This window comes from Haliotis cracherodii, unplaced genomic scaffold, assembly GCF_022045235.1.
Source record: "Haliotis cracherodii isolate W230 unplaced genomic scaffold, xgHalCrac1.p SCAF_5, whole genome shotgun sequence".
NCBI lineage: Eukaryota > Metazoa > Mollusca > Gastropoda > Lepetellida > Haliotidae > Haliotis > Haliotis cracherodii.
The window spans coordinates 39,124,313-39,145,122 of record NW_027266308.1 but is presented as its reverse complement, the minus strand read 5'-3'; the positions used below and the strand labels follow the sequence as shown (position 1 = coordinate 39,145,122).

The following is a 20,810-nucleotide window of genomic DNA, read 5'->3' as shown; positions in this document are numbered from 1 at the left end:
AAAGTGGCATTTTAGAGGATGTGGTGTTAATGAAAACAGCGATAACTTATGGATTTCCACTTCTTTGTTCATTAAATGCGACACTTGGATGAAAGTGCTCATAGGTCTATCACACATGCTTGACACGTGTACTAGCACCTGTACCGAGACGTCGCATTGAAAATAATAAAGTTGAAACCCATACGTCATCTGATTGTATGAGTGAACGCTTTTTGATTGGATATTATGTCAACATCATAACTGAATAAATGATTGAACATACAGTGTGTTTGTCTGAATCAGTGTTTTTAATAAACATAATTTTTTATCCAAGACTTGAGAACCTCCAACACAACAGTCACAATACAAGAACTGATCGTATTCTTCTTTAGGCTCCAATCTATCCAATTCTATCGTAACTTTTTCCTTTAATGTCCTTTCTCCGTAATGTTTTTGTCCCGTTATTAATTATGAAAGCATAATCCTGTCATGAATCACATACTGTCGCATAATGATGAAGTGAGCTATTTTAGCAATATAAATGGATTAATTTGCGTGCGCGGGTGCGCGGGAACTTAAACAGTTCGAAGTAAGCCCGTTCCAATTTTGAGAAAAAATGCCATAAGTCATACAGCAACACACATTAATGAACACAATAATTTTTAAACCTTTCGATTGGTATTCCTTCATGCTACCACTTGTGCTGTGTAAGTATTCCTATTCACCATGTGTATGATAATATTGTAACAATTTCGTTGTAAGTCCTGGCGATACATATGTTATACAAGTGCATGTGTCTGATGTTTGCTTGTTTGTTATTTGACGACGCAATCAGCAATATTCCAGCTGGTTGTCTGTAAATAATCGAATCTGGACCAGACAATCCAGTGATGGACATCATGAGCATCGATCTAGGCAATTGGGATACGATGACCTGCATCAACCAAGTCAGCGAGCCTGACCACCCGATCTCTTTAGTCGCCTCTGACGGCAAGCATGGGTTCCTGAAGAGCTATTCTCTACCCGGATCTTTACGGGCTTCAAGTGCCCGTGGATGTGAGTGAGTGAGTGAGTTGGGTTTAACGCTTTTAACAGTATTCCAGTTATATCACGGCGTGTCAGCTTAATGTGGAGAAAAGCCAGAATTGATGCAGGTCTCAGACGTTTACCACTTCGGTGAAACACACGAGCACGGGTATGGTGCTGACAAACCTAAAAACATAATCGGGGAGAACAGAGATTCGAACCCACAATCATAGGATTCTGGCGTGCCTAAGACATGCAACTCTGCAAAGCGAATCGCGGCGCCTTCGACGACTGGGCCACCCGTGCCCCTCCACATTTGACTTGTGCCTGATGATATGCACTTTTTTTGAACACGTGTGGACATGTCACACAGTGTTAAGCCCCCTTGCTCTGACCTACACTTAAACATGTTTAAAGTTTATCACTTTTATTTACATGTGACTATTCAGATAGTTAAGTCCCCATGTAACTATTTCAGATTGTGTTACATCTCTGTGTCCAGGCATACAGTCATATACGTGTTACACATGTGTGTCCAGGCACACAGTCATACACGTGTTACATCTGTGTGTCCAGGCATAAACTCATACACGTGTTATACATGTGTGTCCAGGCAAAGACTCATACACGTGTTATACATGTGTGTCCAGGCATAGAGTCATGCATGTGTTACATCTGTGTGTCCAGGAATAGACTCATACACGTGTTACATCTGTGTGTCCAGACATACAGTCATACACGTGTTTCATATGTGTGTCCAGGAATAGACTCATACACGTGTTTCATCTGTGTGACCAGGCATAGAGTCATGCACGTGTTTCATCTGTGTGTCCAGGCATACAGTCATACACGTGTTTAATCTGTGTGACCAGGCATAGAGTCAATCACGTGTTACACCTGTGTGTCCAGGCATACAGTCATACACGTGTTTCATCTGTGTGACCAGGCACAGAGTCAATCACGTGTTTCATCTGTGTGTCCAGACATAGAGTCATACACGTGGGGTGGGGGTGGGGGTGGGGGTGGTGTGTGTGTGTGGGGGGGGGTATGTTTTGTGTTTCGAAACCGTTCTATCTCTGGCAGTCATTTTTAAAAGCTGATCTTTCTTCTGACGACTGATTATAACATTTCTATTTCATGATCCCACCTATGCCTAGACAGGCAAAGAATTCTAGATGTGTAACTTCTGTGTGTCCAGGTATAGGTGGATTGAAATTGGGTTTAACGTCGCGATCAAGAATATTTCACGTAATATACACACGAGAGAGAGAGGGGGGGGGGGGGGGGGGGGGGGTGTTAGGGAGAGAGAGAGGGGGGGGGGGAAGGAGGGGGGAGGGAGGGAGAGAGAGATCCACGCGCAGAGGAAAACATTACGAAAGGTAAATATCGGTACCCAAGGAAGTATATCATCAGTTGTGACTATTGTATTGGTTAAAAGTTAATGCTTATTAAAAACACTGATTCAGACAAACAAACTGTACGTTCTATCTTTTATTCAATTATAACGTTGACACAATATTCAAGCAAACAAAACGTTCACTCATACAATCAGTTGACGTATGGTTTTCAACTATATATATCTAATGCGACGTCTCGGTACAGGTGCTAGTACACGTGTCAAGCATGTATGATAGGCCTATAAGCACCTTCATCGAAATGTCGCTTTTAATGAACAAAGAAGTGGAAATCCATAAGTTATCGCTGTTTTCATTGACGCCACGTCCTCTAAAATGCCACTTTAAGATATCATTCATACGAAATGCGAACGTTGACGTCAGTGATGGCGTTGACAACGTCAGCAGATACACGCAGGTACAGCGACGGTGATCCAGATGGAAGCTGGTGTGTTAGCTCGCCTGTTGCCATGGATACCGGCGTGGAAGATTCAAGGTTTTGGTACACGGCCAAGATGATGGAGTGACCCTGTCCAGATGACGTTACGATGACGCGGGTTGACCCCGATGGAGGCTCCAGCAGAAACACGGGACGATGGGAGGAGGAGACAGTGAGATCCGCTAGGATCTCGTTCTCAGGCACAGTCTCCATGAAGCTCGGCTCCTCACACTCACTGAAAGTGACTCCTACCACCTCGAAGGATCGTTTCACGATCAGATAATCGTAGCCGAGGTCGTAGCAAGCACGCATGACGTCACAGGCGCCTTCCTCAAAGGTGGTCGAACGGCCCCAGTAGATGATGTTAGCGCGGAGGAAACACTCGAATGCCTCTCTAATAGGCATGTTGTTTTCATTCACGATCTGGTAGAAGGCATGGTTGAAGATGCCGCTGCTGTAGTGCACATCGACGTTGTCGTTGTAGTCCCTGGTGTGTTTGAGGGAGCGGCCGTCTCTTGTAGGGTTTTCAAAGTAACGGAGGGCTCCACTGGTGCTCTTAAAGATTTCAGATCCAACAAGCCAGTCGTTGGAACCACGAGCAAACATCTCTGTTGTCTCCCCTGTTATGTCTGAGAAGGCTTCGTTGATGCCGCCAGATTGATCGTCGTAGATGAGGTTGGAGTTTTGGTTTGTGACTCCGTGGGCAAGTTCGTGAGATACAACATCCTGGTTGACCAGTGGGTAGAAAGTGTTTCGACCATCGCCGAATGTGAGGCTGCTGCCGTCCCAGAAGGCGTTCTCGTAGTTTGTGCTGTAGTGGACGAAGAGAACCGGCTTGAAGTTGAGGGGAGTTGTCTTGTACCATTCGATAAACATACGGGCAGACTTGGTGCCAAAGTTCATGGCATCCAGGACAGGGGAGTAGGCACCGTTGATAGCGTCGTCGTAGCCATCGGCGCAAGTGTAGGTGGAGGCGGCGCGGTTGTTCCTATTTGTACCTTGTTTCAAGTCCACCACTTTGACGTATTCGTTCTCCAGCGTGCAGGTGGAGACACTGACGGTGGTGTTGAGGCAGAGAGGTGGAACGCCGTACACGTATTTGCCGACCTTCTCATTGCCCCCTTCACCTCTGGCAGGGTTGACACAGGCTGTTGGGTCAGCAGTTGTGGGTGCTGCTGTTGCTGGAGTAGCTGTGTTCCGGCCTTGAGTTGTGTCTGCGTCACATTGGTCCTCGGTGGTAGCTTCAATTGTGGTAGGTTCTTCTGGAGTCGTTGTTGGCTCTGGCATCGGGGTGGTGTTTTCTTGACATTCGTCTTGGCGTCTCTCTACAGCTTTGTTCTGGATGTTGTTGAACGTAAGGACTACAGTTAGATCGCAGGCGTCGATGAAGTAACAGGGACGGCTTGGCTTGTGACCGTTCATGTAGAAGAAGTTGATTTCATAGGTCAGACGAGCAACGCCATTCTTCTTGACGTAGACGTTTTTCTCGACCTTGAGATTACTGACTTGAGACTCTTTGACCCCCTCCTTCGTGAGCGCTACCCCCGTGACGACGCCATGTGACTGCTCACAGTCTTCGGGGTTGGCGATATCTTCCTCCAGTGATGTGTAGATTTCACCGCTGACGACGCCAGTGTAGCCGAGGCTGGGGTTGACATCGGCGACTACGTTCCCTCCCACTACTTCCAATCCCCCGTAGGTCTGTCGGAGACGCTCCTTGACCCTCCCTCGCGCTGTTTTCAAAGACGTCCCGGGCACGATGGCGTTCTTCCCGTGTAGACCCAACTCTGAACACAGCTCTGCACGAGTGCTGTGGTAGCCGGTCCGAGATTTCAGACGTCGGGCGACGTTAGCAACGTTGACTCGACGTGCCGCCTCGATGTTGTACACTGTCAGCGCCAGCAGACCTGAATAAAAGGTATAGTGACGATAAACGTATTCATTATGAAACCACAGCTACCTCAGGACATATTGTTTGAATTGTTTGCCCTTTTACAATTAAAAACCTCTCTCTGCATGTAAAGAAATCAACAGGAATGAAATGTGATCACAACAGCGTGTGCACCACATTTCTATCTTTCGTGTCTTATTTCGAAGAATAAAAACACAACGCAAACGGGAATTTTACTGTCATACAGTATAAATTTGTCTTTGCAACATTTGAAATTGCAATCTATTCAGTACCTTATGTGCACTATTCGCGATCCGTGTACACGTTTGTCTTGTTCCAGAGTCCTTGACGTCGTCATGTCAAAAACAATTCTATACAAGCCCCCGATTACAGTTTAGAATTAGTTTTCAAGAAGAGCGATAACTTACCTAGCTGTATTAGGCAGAAATTCATCCTGTCGTGTCTACTGTTCTGTAACAAACATCAAAGCAAGTGTTTAATGGGAACAATTACGGTATTTGTTTCAAAAGTAGAACGTTGATATTCTGGAAATTTGAGAGATTAGGTACATGGAGAAAGAACAATATGAACACTATGCGCAGTTGCGTCCCTTAGGAGTGCAAAAGACCTATGATTCAATCACTAACACACTCACTCTTGTGTAGCTCATACATTAACTCCAGTTTAAGAATAAATTGTTATTAATAGAAGCAAAGTCCGTTAAATTTCTTTACCCTGCATATGCGACTTTCTGCTGCTGTTTTAGTGGTTCACACTTCACACTGACGATTCATAGGGACGCGGAATGCCTTCTTTAGCAGCATCAGTATGTAAGATTAAACAGACTAAGCAGATGTCATTGATGTATGAGTTAAACTTGACCAAGAGCCACTTACCTGTGATGTGGGGACAAGGATCCGATTCCAAGAGGAGGATGACAACTGACCAGTGTCCGAGGTTTATATAGCATGGCGATACAACAAGAGGCACCTGCTCTCTAAAGTAATTATTAATATTAATAAATATATATGTCCCCAAGCTATGGTTTTAATTGTTAAGTCCCATATTGCATTACAGAAGACATTAGGGTAAACGATACTCTAATTATGAGGGTGAGGTTTTCTCATCAGTGGCCCCGAGGTATGCCCACGTGTTGGTATTGTGTAGTATATTTCTGTCTTCTGATACTATCACTACTTTAATTATATTGTCGGTGTAGAACGCTTTATTCAGTTATCATTAATCATCCCGGTTCTAGTGTCGAACGTACTTGTTGTCAAACATGCCGGTGGAGCCATTTGCCGACTTTCTCGTTGCCCCCTTCACCTCTGGCAGGGTTGACACGGGCTGTTGGGTCAGCAGTAGTGTGTGCTGGGGGGTCATCTTTCTGTTTGTGCTTGCTTGAACTAGTCCGGTCTAGTGTCTGTTTTATAGTGCTAGTCCACTGGGATACCTTGCCGCTGTTTGAGATGGATGTCCTACTCGGACACAGTATATATGAGCCGACCTGTCTTTGATTTATCCCCCAAATGCCAAACGCCAAGCAGGGTAACAAGTACCATCTTTTAATCAATACAATAAAAAGAACGTAATGAATAAATCTCAAGTGACTGTAAATGCAGGTATAGTAAACTGTTCTCAACATCTTACAGTTCGCATACATCTTGCTGCTGAATCCTTATGGCTTAAGCTGTCAGTTACGAATTACTGCCTATTTAGATAGTTTAATATTATACGTCAAAGTCAGACAATGATCAGTCTCGAGTATCTGCCGAAACAGATTTGATCTGGGGTAAAGGCAAAATATCGGTAAATATTGAATGAGTGAACTTACGATCAACCATCAGTGCTTAAGGCAATCATATAAGGGAAAACAAATAAAATCATATTAAAAAGTCTTTAAGCTACCTAGTTGCAAGGAAATACATAAAACACGTGGAGAAACGCATCAGCGGGTTTTGGAGAAGGGACCTAACCCTGTGTTACATCTATGTGTCCAGGTATAGAGTCATGCACGTGTTACACCTGCGTGTTCAGGTATATGGTCATGCACGTGTTACTACGTGTTACATCTGTGTGTCCAGGTATAGAGTCATTCACGTGTTACATCTGTGTGTTCAGGCATAGGGTCATGCACGTGTTACATCTTTGTGTCCAGGAGTAGAGTCACACACATGTTACATCTGTGTGTCCAGGCTTACTAATACACATATCACATATGTGTGTCCAGGCATAGCGCCATACACGTGTTACATCTGTGTGTCCAGGCATAGCGCCATAAACGTGTTACATATGTGTGTCCAGGCATAGCGCCATAAACGTGTTACATCTGTGTGTCTCGGCATAGAGTCATAGACATGGTCCATCTGTGTGTCTCGGCATAGAGCCATACACGTGTTACATCTGTGTGTCCAGGCTTAGTCATACACATGTTACATCTGTGTGTCCAGGCATAGCGCCATAAACGTGTTACATCTGTGTGTCCAGGCACAGCGCCATACACGTGTTACATCTGTGTGTCTCGGCATAGAGTCATAGACATGGTCCATCTGTGTGTCTCGGCATAGAGCCATACACGTGTTACATCTGTGTGTCCAGGCTTAGTCATACACATGTTACATCTGTGTGTCTCGGCATAGAGCCATACATGTGTTACATCTGTGCATCCAGGCTAAGTCATACACGTGGTACATCTGTGTGTCTCGGCATAGAGTCATAGACGTGGTACATCTGTGTGTCTCGGCATAGCGCCATACACGTGTTACATCTGTGTGTCCAGGCACAGCGCCATAAACGTGTTACATCTGTGTGTCCAGGCACAGCGCCATACATGTGTTACATCTGTGTGTCTCGGCATAGAGTCATAGACATGGTCCATCTGTGTGTCTCGGCATAGAGCCATACACGTGTTACATCTGTGTGTCCAGGCTTAGTCATACACATGTTACATCTGTGTGTCTTGGCATAGAGCCATACTTGTGTTACATCTGTGCATCCAGGCTAAGTCATACACGTGGTACATCTGTGTGTCTCGGCATAGAGCCATACATGTGTTACATCTGTGGATCCAGGCTTAGTCATACACGTGTAACATCTTTGTGTCTCGGCATAGAGTCATAAATGTGTTACATCTGTGCATCCAGGCTAAGTCATGCACATGGTACATCTGTGTGTCTCGGCATAGAATCATAGACGTGGTCCATCTGTGTGTCTCGGCAAAGAGCCATACATGTGTTACATCTGTGTGTCCAGGCTTAGTCATACACGTGGTACATCTGTGTGTCTCGGCATAGAGTCATAAATGTGTTACATCTGTGCATCCAGGCTAAGTCATGCACATGGTACATCTGTGTGTCTCGGCATAGAATCATAGACGTGGTCCATCTGTGTGTCTCGGCAAAGAGCCATACACGTGTTACATCTGTGTGTCTCGGCATAGAGCCAAACAGGGGTTGCATCTGTGTGTCCAGGCTTAGTCATACACGTGGTACATAGAGCCATACACGTGTTACGTCTGTGTGTTCATGAACAGACTCATGAACGTGTTACATCTGTGTGTCCAGGCATAGAGTCATACACTTGTTTATGCGTGTGTCCAGGCATAGAGTCGTACACGTGGTAAATCTGTGTGTCTCGACATAGAGCCATACATGTGTTACATCTGTGGGGCCAGGCTTAGTCATAAACGTGGTACATCTGTGTGTCCAGGCATAGAATCACACACGTGTTAGATCTGTGTGTCTCGGAATAAAGTCATACACGTGTTACGTCTGTGTGTCCAGGCATAGAGTCATGCACGTGGTACACCTGTGTGTCAAGGCGTAGAGTCATGCACGTGTTACATCTGTGTGTCGAGGGAGGGAGTCATACACGTGTTACATCTGTGTGTTCAGGCAAAGAGTAATACACGTGTTACATCTGTGGGTTCATGAATAGAGTCATGAACGTGTTACACCTGTGTGTCCAGGCATAGAGTCATGAACGTGTTACATCTGTGTGTCAAGGCATATAATCATACACTTGTTTATGTGTGTGTCCAGGCATAGAGTCGTACACGTGGTAAATCTGTGTGTCTCGGCATAGAGCCATACATGTGTTACATCTGTGGGGCCAGGCTTAGTCATAAACGTGGTACATTTGTGTGTCCAGGCATAGAATCACACACGTGTTACATCTGTGTGTCTCGGAATAAAGTCATACACGTGTTACTTCTGTGTGTCCAGGCATAGAGTCATGCACGTGGTACACCTGTGTGTCAAGGCGTAGAGTCATGCACGTGTTACATCTGTGTGTCGAGGGAGGGAGTCATACAGTTGTTACATCTGTGTGTTCAGGCAAAGAGTCATACACGAGTTACATCTGTGGGTTCATGAATAGAGTCATGAACGTGTTACACCTGTGTGTCCAGGCATAGAGTCATGCACGTGTTACATCTGTGTGTTCATGAATAGAGTCATGCACGTGTTACATCTGTGTGTCGAGGCTAAGTCATACACGTGGTAGATAGAGCCATACACGTGTTACATCTGTGTGTCCAGGCATAGGGTCAGACACGTGGTACATCTGTGTGTCCAGGCATAGAGTCATGCACGTGGTACACCTGTGTGTCAAGGCGTAGAGTCATGCACGTGTTACATCTGTGTGTCGAGGGAGGGAGTCATACAGTTGTTACATCTGTGTGTTCAGGCAAAGAGTCATACACGAGTTACATCTGTGGGTTCATGAATAGAGTCATGAACGTGTTACACCTGTGTGTCCAGGCATAGAGTCATGCACGTGTTACATCTGTGTGTTCATGAATAGAGTCATGCACGTGTTACATCTGTGTGTCGAGGCTAAGTCATACACGTGGTAGATAGAGCCATACACGTGTTACATCTGTGTGTCCAGGCATAGGGTCAGACACGTGGTACATCTGTGTGTCCAGGCATAGAGTCATACATGTGTTATATATGTGTGTTCATGAATAGAGTCATGAACGTGTTACATCTGTGTGTCCAGGCATAGAGGCATGCACTTGTTTATGTGTGTGTCCAGGCATAGAGTCATACACTTGTTAGATCGTTGTGTCCAGGTATAAAGTCATGCACGTGTTACATCTGTGTGTCGAGGCTTAGTCATACACGTGTTAGATAGAGCTATACACGTGTTACATCTGTGTGTCCAGGCATAGAGTCATGCACGTGTTACATCTGTGTGTCCAGGCACAGCGCCATAAACGTGTTACATCTGTGTGTCCAGGCACAGCGCCATACATGTGTTACATCTGTGTGTCTCGGCATAGAGTCATAGACATGGTCCATCTGTGTGTCTCGGCATAGAGCCATACACGTGTTACATCTGTGTGTCCAGGCTTAGTCATACACATGTTACATCTGTGTGTCTTGGCATAGAGCCATACTTGTGTTACATCTGTGCATCCAGGCTAAGTCATACACGTGGTACATCTGTGTGTCTCGGCATAGAGCCATACATGTGTTACATCTGTGGATCCAGGCTTAGTCATACACGTGTAACATCTTTGTGTCTCGGCATAGAGTCATAAATGTGTTACATCTGTGCATCCAGGCTAAGTCATGCACATGGTACATCTGTGTGTCTCGGCATAGAATCATAGACGTGGTCCATCTGTGTGTCTCGGCAAAGAGCCATACATGTGTTACATCTGTGTGTCCAGGCTTAGTCATACACGTGGTACATCTGTGTGTCTCGGCATAGAGTCATAAATGTGTTACATCTGTGCATCCAGGCTAAGTCATGCACATGGTACATCTGTGTGTCTCGGCATAGAATCATAGACGTGGTCCATCTGTGTGTCTCGGCAAAGAGCCATACACGTGTTACATCTGTGTGTCTCGGCATAGAGCCAAACAGGGGTTGCATCTGTGTGTCCAGGCTTAGTCATACACGTGGTACATAGAGCCATACACGTGTTACGTCTGTGTGTTCATGAACAGACTCATGAACGTGTTACACCTGTGTGTCCAGGCATAGAGTCATGCACGTGTTACATCTGTGTGTTCATGAATAGAGTCATGCACGTGTTACATCTGTGTGTCGAGGCTAAGTCATACACGTGGTAGATAGAGCCATACACGTGTTACATCTGTGTGTCCAGGCATAGGGTCAGACACGTGGTACATCTGTGTGTCCAGGCATAGAGTCATGCACGTGGTACACCTGTGTGTCAAGGCGTAGAGTCATGCACGTGTTACATCTGTGTGTCGAGGGAGGGAGTCATACAGTTGTTACATCTGTGTGTTCAGGCAAAGAGTCATACACGAGTTACATCTGTGGGTTCATGAATAGAGTCATGAACGTGTTACACCTGTGTGTCCAGGCATAGAGTCATGCACGTGTTACATCTGTGTGTTCATGAATAGAGTCATGCACGTGTTACATCTGTGTGTCGAGGCTAAGTCATACACGTGGTAGATAGAGCCATACACGTGTTACATCTGTGTGTCCAGGCATAGGGTCAGACACGTGGTACATCTGTGTGTCCAGGCATAGAGTCATACATGTGTTATATATGTGTGTTCATGAATAGAGTCATGAACGTGTTACATCTGTGTGTCCAGGCATAGAGGCATGCACTTGTTTATGTGTGTGTCCAGGCATAGAGTCATACACTTGTTAGATCGTTGTGTCCAGGTATAAAGTCATGCACGTGTTACATCTGTGTGTCGAGGCTTAGTCATACACGTGTTAGATAGAGCTATACACGTGTTACATCTGTGTGTCCAGGCATAGAGTCATGCACGTGTTACATCTGTGTGTCCAGGCACAGCGCCATAAACGTGTTACATCTGTGTGTCCAGGCACAGCGCCATACATGTGTTACATCTGTGTGTCTCGGCATAGAGTCATAGACATGGTCCATCTGTGTGTCTCGGCATAGAGCCATACACGTGTTACATCTGTGTGTCCAGGCTTAGTCATACACATGTTACATCTGTGTGTCTTGGCATAGAGCCATACTTGTGTTACATCTGTGCATCCAGGCTAAGTCATACACGTGGTACATCTGTGTGTCTCGGCATAGAGCCATACATGTGTTACATCTGTGGATCCAGGCTTAGTCATACACGTGTAACATCTTTGTGTCTCGGCATAGAGTCATAAATGTGTTACATCTGTGCATCCAGGCTAAGTCATGCACATGGTACATCTGTGTGTCTCGGCATAGAATCATAGACGTGGTCCATCTGTGTGTCTCGGCAAAGAGCCATACATGTGTTACATCTGTGTGTCCAGGCTTAGTCATACACGTGGTACATCTGTGTGTCTCGGCATAGAGTCATAAATGTGTTACATCTGTGCATCCAGGCTAAGTCATGCACATGGTACATCTGTGTGTCTCGGCATAGAATCATAGACGTGGTCCATCTGTGTGTCTCGGCAAAGAGCCATACACGTGTTACATCTGTGTGTCTCGGCATAGAGCCAAACAGGGGTTGCATCTGTGTGTCCAGGCTTAGTCATACACGTGGTACATAGAGCCATACACGTGTTACGTCTGTGTGTTCATGAACAGACTCATGAACGTGTTACATCTGTGTGTCCAGGCATAGAGTCATACACTTGTTTATGCGTGTGTCCAGGCATAGAGTCGTACACGTGGTAAATCTGTGTGTCTCGACATAGAGCCATACATGTGTTACATCTGTGGGGCCAGGCTTAGTCATAAACGTGGTACATCTGTGTGTCCAGGCATAGAATCACACACGTGTTAGATCTGTGTGTCTCGGAATAAAGTCATACACGTGTTACGTCTGTGTGTCCAGGCATAGAGTCATGCACGTGGTACACCTGTGTGTCAAGGCGTAGAGTCATGCACGTGTTACATCTGTGTGTCGAGGGAGGGAGTCATACACGTGTTACATCTGTGTGTTCAGGCAAAGAGTAATACACGTGTTACATCTGTGGGTTCATGAATAGAGTCATGAACGTGTTACACCTGTGTGTCCAGGCATAGAGTCATGAACGTGTTACATCTGTGTGTCAAGGCATATAATCATACACTTGTTTATGTGTGTGTCCAGGCATAGAGTCGTACACGTGGTAAATCTGTGTGTCTCGGCATAGAGCCATACATGTGTTACATCTGTGGGGCCAGGCTTAGTCATAAACGTGGTACATTTGTGTGTCCAGGCATAGAATCACACACGTGTTACATCTGTGTGTCTCGGAATAAAGTCATACACGTGTTACTTCTGTGTGTCCAGGCATAGAGTCATGCACGTGGTACACCTGTGTGTCAAGGCGTAGAGTCATGCACGTGTTACATCTGTGTGTCGAGGGAGGGAGTCATACAGTTGTTACATCTGTGTGTTCAGGCAAAGAGTCATACACGAGTTACATCTGTGGGTTCATGAATAGAGTCATGAACGTGTTACACCTGTGTGTCCAGGCATAGAGTCATGCACGTGTTACATCTGTGTGTTCATGAATAGAGTCATGCACGTGTTACATCTGTGTGTCGAGGCTAAGTCATACACGTGGTAGATAGAGCCATACACGTGTTACATCTGTGTGTCCAGGCATAGGGTCAGACACGTGGTACATCTGTGTGTCCAGGCATAGAGTCATGCACGTGGTACACCTGTGTGTCAAGGCGTAGAGTCATGCACGTGTTACATCTGTGTGTCGAGGGAGGGAGTCATACAGTTGTTACATCTGTGTGTTCAGGCAAAGAGTCATACACGAGTTACATCTGTGGGTTCATGAATAGAGTCATGAACGTGTTACACCTGTGTGTCCAGGCATAGAGTCATGCACGTGTTACATCTGTGTGTTCATGAATAGAGTCATGCACGTGTTACATCTGTGTGTCGAGGCTAAGTCATACACGTGGTAGATAGAGCCATACACGTGTTACATCTGTGTGTCCAGGCATAGGGTCAGACACGTGGTACATCTGTGTGTCCAGGCATAGAGTCATACATGTGTTATATATGTGTGTTCATGAATAGAGTCATGAACGTGTTACATCTGTGTGTCCAGGCATAGAGGCATGCACTTGTTTATGTGTGTGTCCAGGCATAGAGTCATACACGTGTTAGATCGTTGTGTCCAGGTATAAAGTCATGCACGTGTTACATCTGTGTGTCGAGGCTTAGTCATACACGTGTTAGATAGAGCTATACACGTGTTACATCTGTGTGTCCAGGCATAGAGTCATGCACCGGGTACATCTGTGTGTCCAGGCATAGACTCATACACGTGTTTCATCTGTGTGTTAATGAATAGAGTCATGAACGTGTTACACCCCTGTGTCCAGGCATAAGAGTCATGCACGTGTTTCATGTGTGTGTCCAGGCATACAGTCATACACGTGTTTCATGTGTGTGTGTCAAGGCATAGAATCATGCACGTGTTACATCTGTGTGTTCAGGGAAAGAGTCATACACGTGTTACATCTCTGTGTCCAGTCAAAGAGTCATACACGTGTTACATCTGTGTGTTTAGGGAAAGAGTCATACACGTGTTACATCTCTGTGTCCAGTCAAAGAGTCATACACGTGTTACATCAGTGTGTCCAGTCAAAGAGTCATACACATGTTACATCTGTGTTTTCATGAATAGAGTCATGAACGTGTTACATCTGTGTGGTCAGAGTAACATGTATTATGTACTGTAGTGCTGCTGAAGATAGTCTTTTACCATAAATGCTCGATGGGCAAGAGCGTTATCGTCTTGAAAAACACAACGTAGATTAGCATGGGTCGTAAACGCCGAATCTATACACAAAGAAAAAGGTTAAGCACACCCTAATATATTTCATGATTGTTTGGTCCCAATATTTGTAATAAAAAGGTATAATTACGGAAAGAATTATGTTTTCTCGAGATGATGTAATCAGTCATGCATGACTAAAGCTCACGTGCCATGCATGGTATGCCCGTGCAGCATGCTACTCTCGAATATCTCTAAGAGCTGTATTTCCGAACGTTAAAATTGCTTTCTTGAGCTCCGTTTTGAACAGTTATCACATGACAGTGTGTCCATGGCACGAAGGCGATTATCAAACGCCACAAGATGCTCAGACTGCTGATGTACAGGGCCGTCCCAGATCCAGAAGGCCGCCTGTGACGACACATCGCCGAGAACCCTTTTTAACAAGTACTCGTCGGAAACAGCTGTGGTTGCCCAATCGTCGTTTCAGCACCAGAACCACCAGGAACCGGCTTAAAGCAACAGGACTGATGCCTAGACGAGTCATAAAGCGTCCCTCGTTGAGAGATCTTCACAAAACTGCTCGTTTAGCATGGTGTATTGCGCGACAGAACTGGAATCTGAGAACTTCGAGACGGATCCATTGGTCAGACGAAAGTCGCTTTCTTCTCCACGTCCCCGAAGGAAGAACGAAGCTTTGGAGGCACCGGAACACGGCCTAAAGCCCCAGGAACATTAAACCGACTGTTGCATACGGAGGGGGCTCGGTGATGGTGTGGGAGTGTATCCCTCATGATTGCAGGTTGGATTTGGTCACCATTTTGAGGCCAGTCGTCGTTCCTTATTTTGGCAACCACCCTTTTGCTACTCGACCTCAGGACATGGATGAAAATGCCTGGCCTCATCGTTCGTATGCAGCCGTGAATTACATGAGGGCCAATAACGACTCTACTCTGGCCAGCAATGTGTAGGATATTCTGGGGCGGCGCATACAGGCACGAGATCCTCCTGTACAAGATTTACGCCAATTGGAAACAGCATGGTTGTGGTTGTTGTTGACCCATCAACAGATCCATCGTCTGACTGGAGGCATGAGACGTAGGGTGGAATGCGTCATCCGGGCACGTGGTGGTTATACCCGCGACTGATCTGTTTCACGTGTCACCAGTGACCGGTCCATGACAATATGCAGTGGCGTACTGTCAATAGTAATGATACCGCCGCATATCATTACAGACCCACACCCAAATCTGTCATGTCGCCTTACATTGACGTTCATTCATGCCTATCCAGAAAGTCCAGAGTGAATCTGGACTCACCTTAACATATTACACATTCCAAGAGAGAGAGAGAGAGAGAGAGAGAGAGAGAGAGACAGACAGACAGACAGACAGACAGACAGACAGAGTCTGGATTGATGCCGATTTATAGTGCTAGCACACTGAGCACCTCGCCGCAGTTTAACATGAATACCCCACTCCGAGCCGACCAGTTTTAATTCCAATTTATGACCAGATCATGCGTCATATTTAATTACACATACGAGACAAAAACACCCCCGCGAAAAGGAAAGCTCAAGGAAGAATATGATCAGTTCTTATGTGTTGTGACTGTTGTGTTGGAAATAAGTTGAATCTTATTGAAGCACTGATACAGACAAACAAACTATGATCTATCATTTATTCAGTTATAACGTTGACACAATATTCCAGCAAAAAAACGTTCACTCATACAATCATTTGACGTATGGGCTTCAACTTCATTTTTTCAATGCGACGTCTCGGTACAGGTGCTAGTACACGTGTCAAGCACGTGTGATAGACCTATAAGCACCTTCATCGAAATGTCGCTTTTAATGAACAAAGAAGTGGAAATCCATAAGTTATCGCTGTTTTCATTAACACCACATCCTCTAAAATGCCACTTCAAGATATCATTCATACGAGACGCGAACGGTGACATCAGTGATGGCGTTGACAACGTCAGCAGATACACGCAGGTACAGCGACGGTGATCCAGATGGAAGCTGGTGTGTCAGCTCGCCTGTTGCCATGGATACCGGCGTGGAAGATTCAAGGTTTTGGTACACGGCCAAGTTGATGGAGTGACCCTGTCCAGATGACGTTACGATGACGCGGGTTGACCCCGATGGAGGCTCCAGCAGAAACACGGGACGATGGGAGGAGGAGACAGTGAGATCCGCTAGGATCTCGTTCTCAGGCACAGTCTCCATGAAGCTCGGCTCCTCACACTCACTGAAAGTGACTCCTACCACCTCGAAGGATCGTTTCACGATCAGATAATCGTAGCCGAGGTCGTAGCAAGCACGCATGACGTCACAGGCGCCTTCCTCAAAGGTGGTCGAACGGCCCCAGTAGATGATGTTAGCGCGGAGGAAACACTCGAATGCCTGTCTAATAGGCATGTTGTTTTCATTCACGATCTGGTAGAAGGCATGGTTGAAGATGCCGCTGCTGTAGTGCACATCGACGTTGTCGTTGTAGTCCCTGGTGTGTTTGAGGGAGCGGCCGTCTCTTGTAGGGTTTTCAAAGTAACGCAGGGCTCCACTGGTGCTCTTAAAGATTTCAGATCCAACAAGCCAGTCGTTAGAACCACGAGCAAACATCTCTGTTGTCTCCCCTGTTATGTCTGAGAAGGCTTCGTTGATGCCGCCAGATTGATCGTCGTAGATGAGGTTGGAGTTTTGGTTTGTGACTCCGTGGGCAAGTTCGTGAGATACAACATCCTGGTTGACCAGTGGGTAGAAAGTGTTTCGACCATCGCCGAATGTGAGGCTGCTGCCGTCCCAGAAGGCGTTCTCGTAGTTTGTGCTGTAGTGGACGAAGAGAACCGGCTTGAAGTTGAGGGGAGTTGTCTTGTACCATTCGATAAACATACGGGCAGACTTGGTGCCAAAGTTCATGGCATCCAGGACAGGCGAGTAGGCACCGTTGATAGCGTCGTCGTAGCCATCGGCGCAAGTGTAGGTGGAGGCGGCGCGGTTGTTCCTATTTGTACCTTGTTTCAAGTCCACCACTTTGACGTAGTCGTTCTCCAGCGTGCAGGTGGAGCCACTGACGGTGGTGTTGAGGCAGAGAGGTGGAACGCCGTACACATATTTGCCGACTTTCTCGTTGCCCCCTTCACCTCTGGCAGGGTTGACACAGGCTGTTGGGTCAGCAGTTGTGGGTGCTGCTGTTGCTGGAGTAGCTGTGTTCCGGCCTTGTGTTGTGTCTGCGTCACATTGGTCCTCGGTGGTAGCTTCAATTGTGGTAGGTTCTTCTGGAGTCGTTGTTGGCTCTGGCATCGGGGTGGTGTTTTCTTGACATTCGTCTTGGCGTCTCTCTACAGCTTTGTTCTGGATGTTGTTGAACGTAAGGACTACACTTAGATCGCAGGCGTCGATGAAGTAACAGGGACGGCTTGGCTTGTGACCGTTCATGTAGAAGAAGTTGATTTCATAGGTCAGACGAGCAACGCCATTCTTCTTGACGTAGACGTTTTTCTCGACCTTGAGATTACTGACTTGAGACTCTTTGACCCCCTCCTTCGTTAGCGCTACCCCCGTGACGGCGCCATGTGACTGCTCACAGTCTTCGGGGTTGGGGATATCTTCCTCCAGCGATGTGTAGATTTCACCGCTGACAATGCCAGTGTAGCCGAGGCTGGGGTTGACTTCGGCGGCTACGTTCCCTCCCACTACTTCCAATCCCCCGTAGGTCTGTCGGAGACGCTCCTTGACCCTCCCTCGCGCTGTTTTCAGAGACGTCCCGGGTACGATGGCGTTCTTCCCATGTAGACCCAACTCTGAACACAGCTCTGCACGAGTGCCGTGGTAGCCGGTCCGAGATTTCAGACGTCGGGCGACGCTTGCAACGTTAACTCGACGTGCCGCCTCGATGTTGTACACGGTCAAGGCCAGCAGACCTGAATAAAAGATGAAAGAAACATATCTATGTACAGTAAACTACGGTTGTAACGAACTCAACAGGACCACTCATTTTAGTTCGTTATAACCGTAGTTCGTTATAAGCATATTGCAGCATAACTACAGCATATAGTCGGGACAAAAAAGGAAGTTCGTTATATCCGTCAGTTCGTTATAAGCGTGTTCCTTATAAACGTAGTTTACTGTATATACCAACATAAGACAGTTCCATCAGCGAGGAGAAATAGACAGAGTACCTCCGTGTATTGCAGGTTATCTTAATAATTCCCTTCTTTGGCTTAGTGACGATAAACGTATTCATTATGAAACCACAGCTACCTCAGGACATATTGTTTAAATTGTTAGTCCTTTTACAATCAAATACTCCTCTCTGTATGTGAAGAAATCAGCAGGAATGAAATGCGATCACAACAGCGTTTGCACCACAATTCTATCGTTCGTTTCTTATTTCATACAATATAAATTTGTCTTTGCAACATTTGAAATTGCAACCCACTCAGTGCTTTATATGCACTTATCGCGATCCGTGTACACGTTTGTCGTGTTCCAGTGTCCTTGACGTCGTCATGTCAAAAACAATTCTATACCAGCCCCCGATTACAGTTGAGAATTAGTTTTCAAGAAGAGCGATAACTTACCGAGCTGTATTAGGCAGAAATTCATCCTGTCGTGTACTACTGTTCTGTAACAAACATCAAAGCAAGTGTTTAATGGGAACAATTACGGTATTTGTTTCAAAAGTAGAACGTTGATATTCTGGAAATTTGAGAGATTTGGGACATGGAGAAAGAACAATATGAACACTATGCGCAGTTGCGTCCCTTAGGAGTGCGAAAAACCTATGATTCAATCACTAACACACTCAATCTTCTGTTGCTCATATATTAACTCCAGTTTAAGAATAAATTGGTATTAATATAACCAATGTCCGTTAAATTTCTTTACCCTACATTTGCAACTTTCGGCTGCTGTTTTAGTGGTTCACACTTCACACTGACGATTCATAGGGACGCGAAATGCCTTCTTTAGCAGCATCAGTATGTAAGATTAAACAGACTTAGCAGATGTCATTGACGTATAAATTAAACTTGACCAAGAATCATTTACCTGTGATGTGGGGTCAAGGATCCGATTCCAAGAGGAGGATGACAACTGACCAGTGTCCGAGGTTTATATAGCATGGCGATACAACAAGAGGCACCTGCTCTCTAAAGTAATTATTAATATTAATAAATATATATGTCTCCAAGCTATGGTTTAATTTGTGAAGCCACATATTGCATTACAGAAGACATTAGGGTAAACGATACTGTATTTAAGAGGGATGAGGGTGAGGTTTTCTCATCAGTGGCCCCGAGGTATGCCCCACGTGTTGGTATTGTGTGGTCTGATACTATCACTATTTTAATTATATTGTGGTTATGTGCCGGTCGGTGTAGAACATTTCATCAAGAAGGAAACCAGTTACACTTTATTCAATTATCATTTATCATCCCGGTTCTAGTGTCGAACGTAGTTGTTCTCAAACATGCAGGTGGAGCCACTGACGGTGGTGTTGAGGCAGAGCGGTGGAACGCCGTGCATGTATTTGCCGACCTTCTCGTTGCCCCCTTCACCTCTGGCAGGATTGACACAGGCTGTTGGGTCAACTGTTGTGGGTGCTGCTGTTGCTGGAGTAGCTGTATTCCGGTCTTGTGTTGTGTCTGAGGTAGCTTCGCTAGTGGAAGGTTCTTGAGGCGCTGTTGGCTCTGGCATTTGGGTTGGGGGTGGGGGTCGGGTGGGGGTAGGGGTGTTTTTTTTTACATTTATCTTGGCATCTCTCTGTTTGTGCTTGCTTGAACTAGTCCGGTCTAGTGTCTATTTTATAGTGCTAGTCCACTGGGATACCTTGCCGCTGTTTGACATGGATGTCCTACTCGGACACAGTATATATGAGCCGACCAGTCTTTGATTTATCCCCCAAATGCCAAGCGCCAGGCAGGGTCAGAAGTACCATCTTTTAATCATTATCATGAAAACTGTACAATAAAAAAACCGTAATGAATACGTCCCAAGTGATTGTAAATTCAGGTATAGTAAACTGTTCTCAACATCTCACGGCTCGCATATATCTTGCTGCTTAATCCTTATGGCTTAAGACGTCAGTTACGAATTACTGCCTATTTAGATAGTTTAATATTAAACGTCAAAGTCAGACAATGATCAGTCTCGAGTATCTGCCGAAACAGATTTGATTTGGCGTAAAGGCAAAATATCGGTAAATATTGAATCAGTGAACCGACGATCAAATATCAGTTGTGCCAATGGCAATCATATAAGGGAAACAAATAAAATCATATTTAAAAAGTCACTAAACAACCTAGTTACAAGGAAATACATAAAACACGTGGAGAAACGCATAATTGGGGTTTGGAAAAGAGAGCTAACTCTGTGTTACATCTGTGTGTCCAGGCT

General features: G+C 45.6%; 2 protein-coding genes across 2 annotated transcripts; both read right to left on the bottom strand.

The window, feature by feature from the left end:
- Positions 1-2,751: 2,751 nt before the first annotated feature.
- On the bottom strand, positions 2,752-5,182 carry LOC139444366 (elastase-like). The gene is made up of 2 exons (XM_071225320.1): positions 5,158-5,182; positions 2,752-4,745 (listed from the first exon to the last, which is right to left on the bottom strand). The coding sequence occupies exons 1-2, from the start codon at positions 5,180-5,182 to the stop codon at positions 2,752-2,754; spliced, it is 2,019 nt and encodes a 672-aa protein (XP_071081421.1).
- An 11,158-nt stretch (positions 5,183-16,340) lies between these two features.
- LOC139444368 (elastase-like) lies at positions 16,341-19,019 on the bottom strand. Its single transcript, XM_071225321.1, has 2 exons — positions 18,995-19,019; positions 16,341-18,334 (listed from the first exon to the last, which is right to left on the bottom strand). The coding sequence occupies exons 1-2, from the start codon at positions 19,017-19,019 to the stop codon at positions 16,341-16,343; spliced, it is 2,019 nt and encodes a 672-aa protein (XP_071081422.1).
- Positions 19,020-20,810: the final 1,791 nt, after the last annotated feature.

Coding starts and splice junctions, on each gene's coding strand:
- LOC139444366 (XM_071225320.1), bottom strand. CDS start 5,182: ATGAATTTCTGCCTAATACAGCTAG. Junction 4,746..5,157: donor TTTCTGCCTAATACAGCTAG/GTAAGTTATCGC, acceptor CCTTTTATTCAG/GTCTGCTGGCGCTGACAGTG.
- LOC139444368 (XM_071225321.1), bottom strand. CDS start 19,019: ATGAATTTCTGCCTAATACAGCTCG. Junction 18,335..18,994: donor TTTCTGCCTAATACAGCTCG/GTAAGTTATCGC, acceptor TCTTTTATTCAG/GTCTGCTGGCCTTGACCGTG.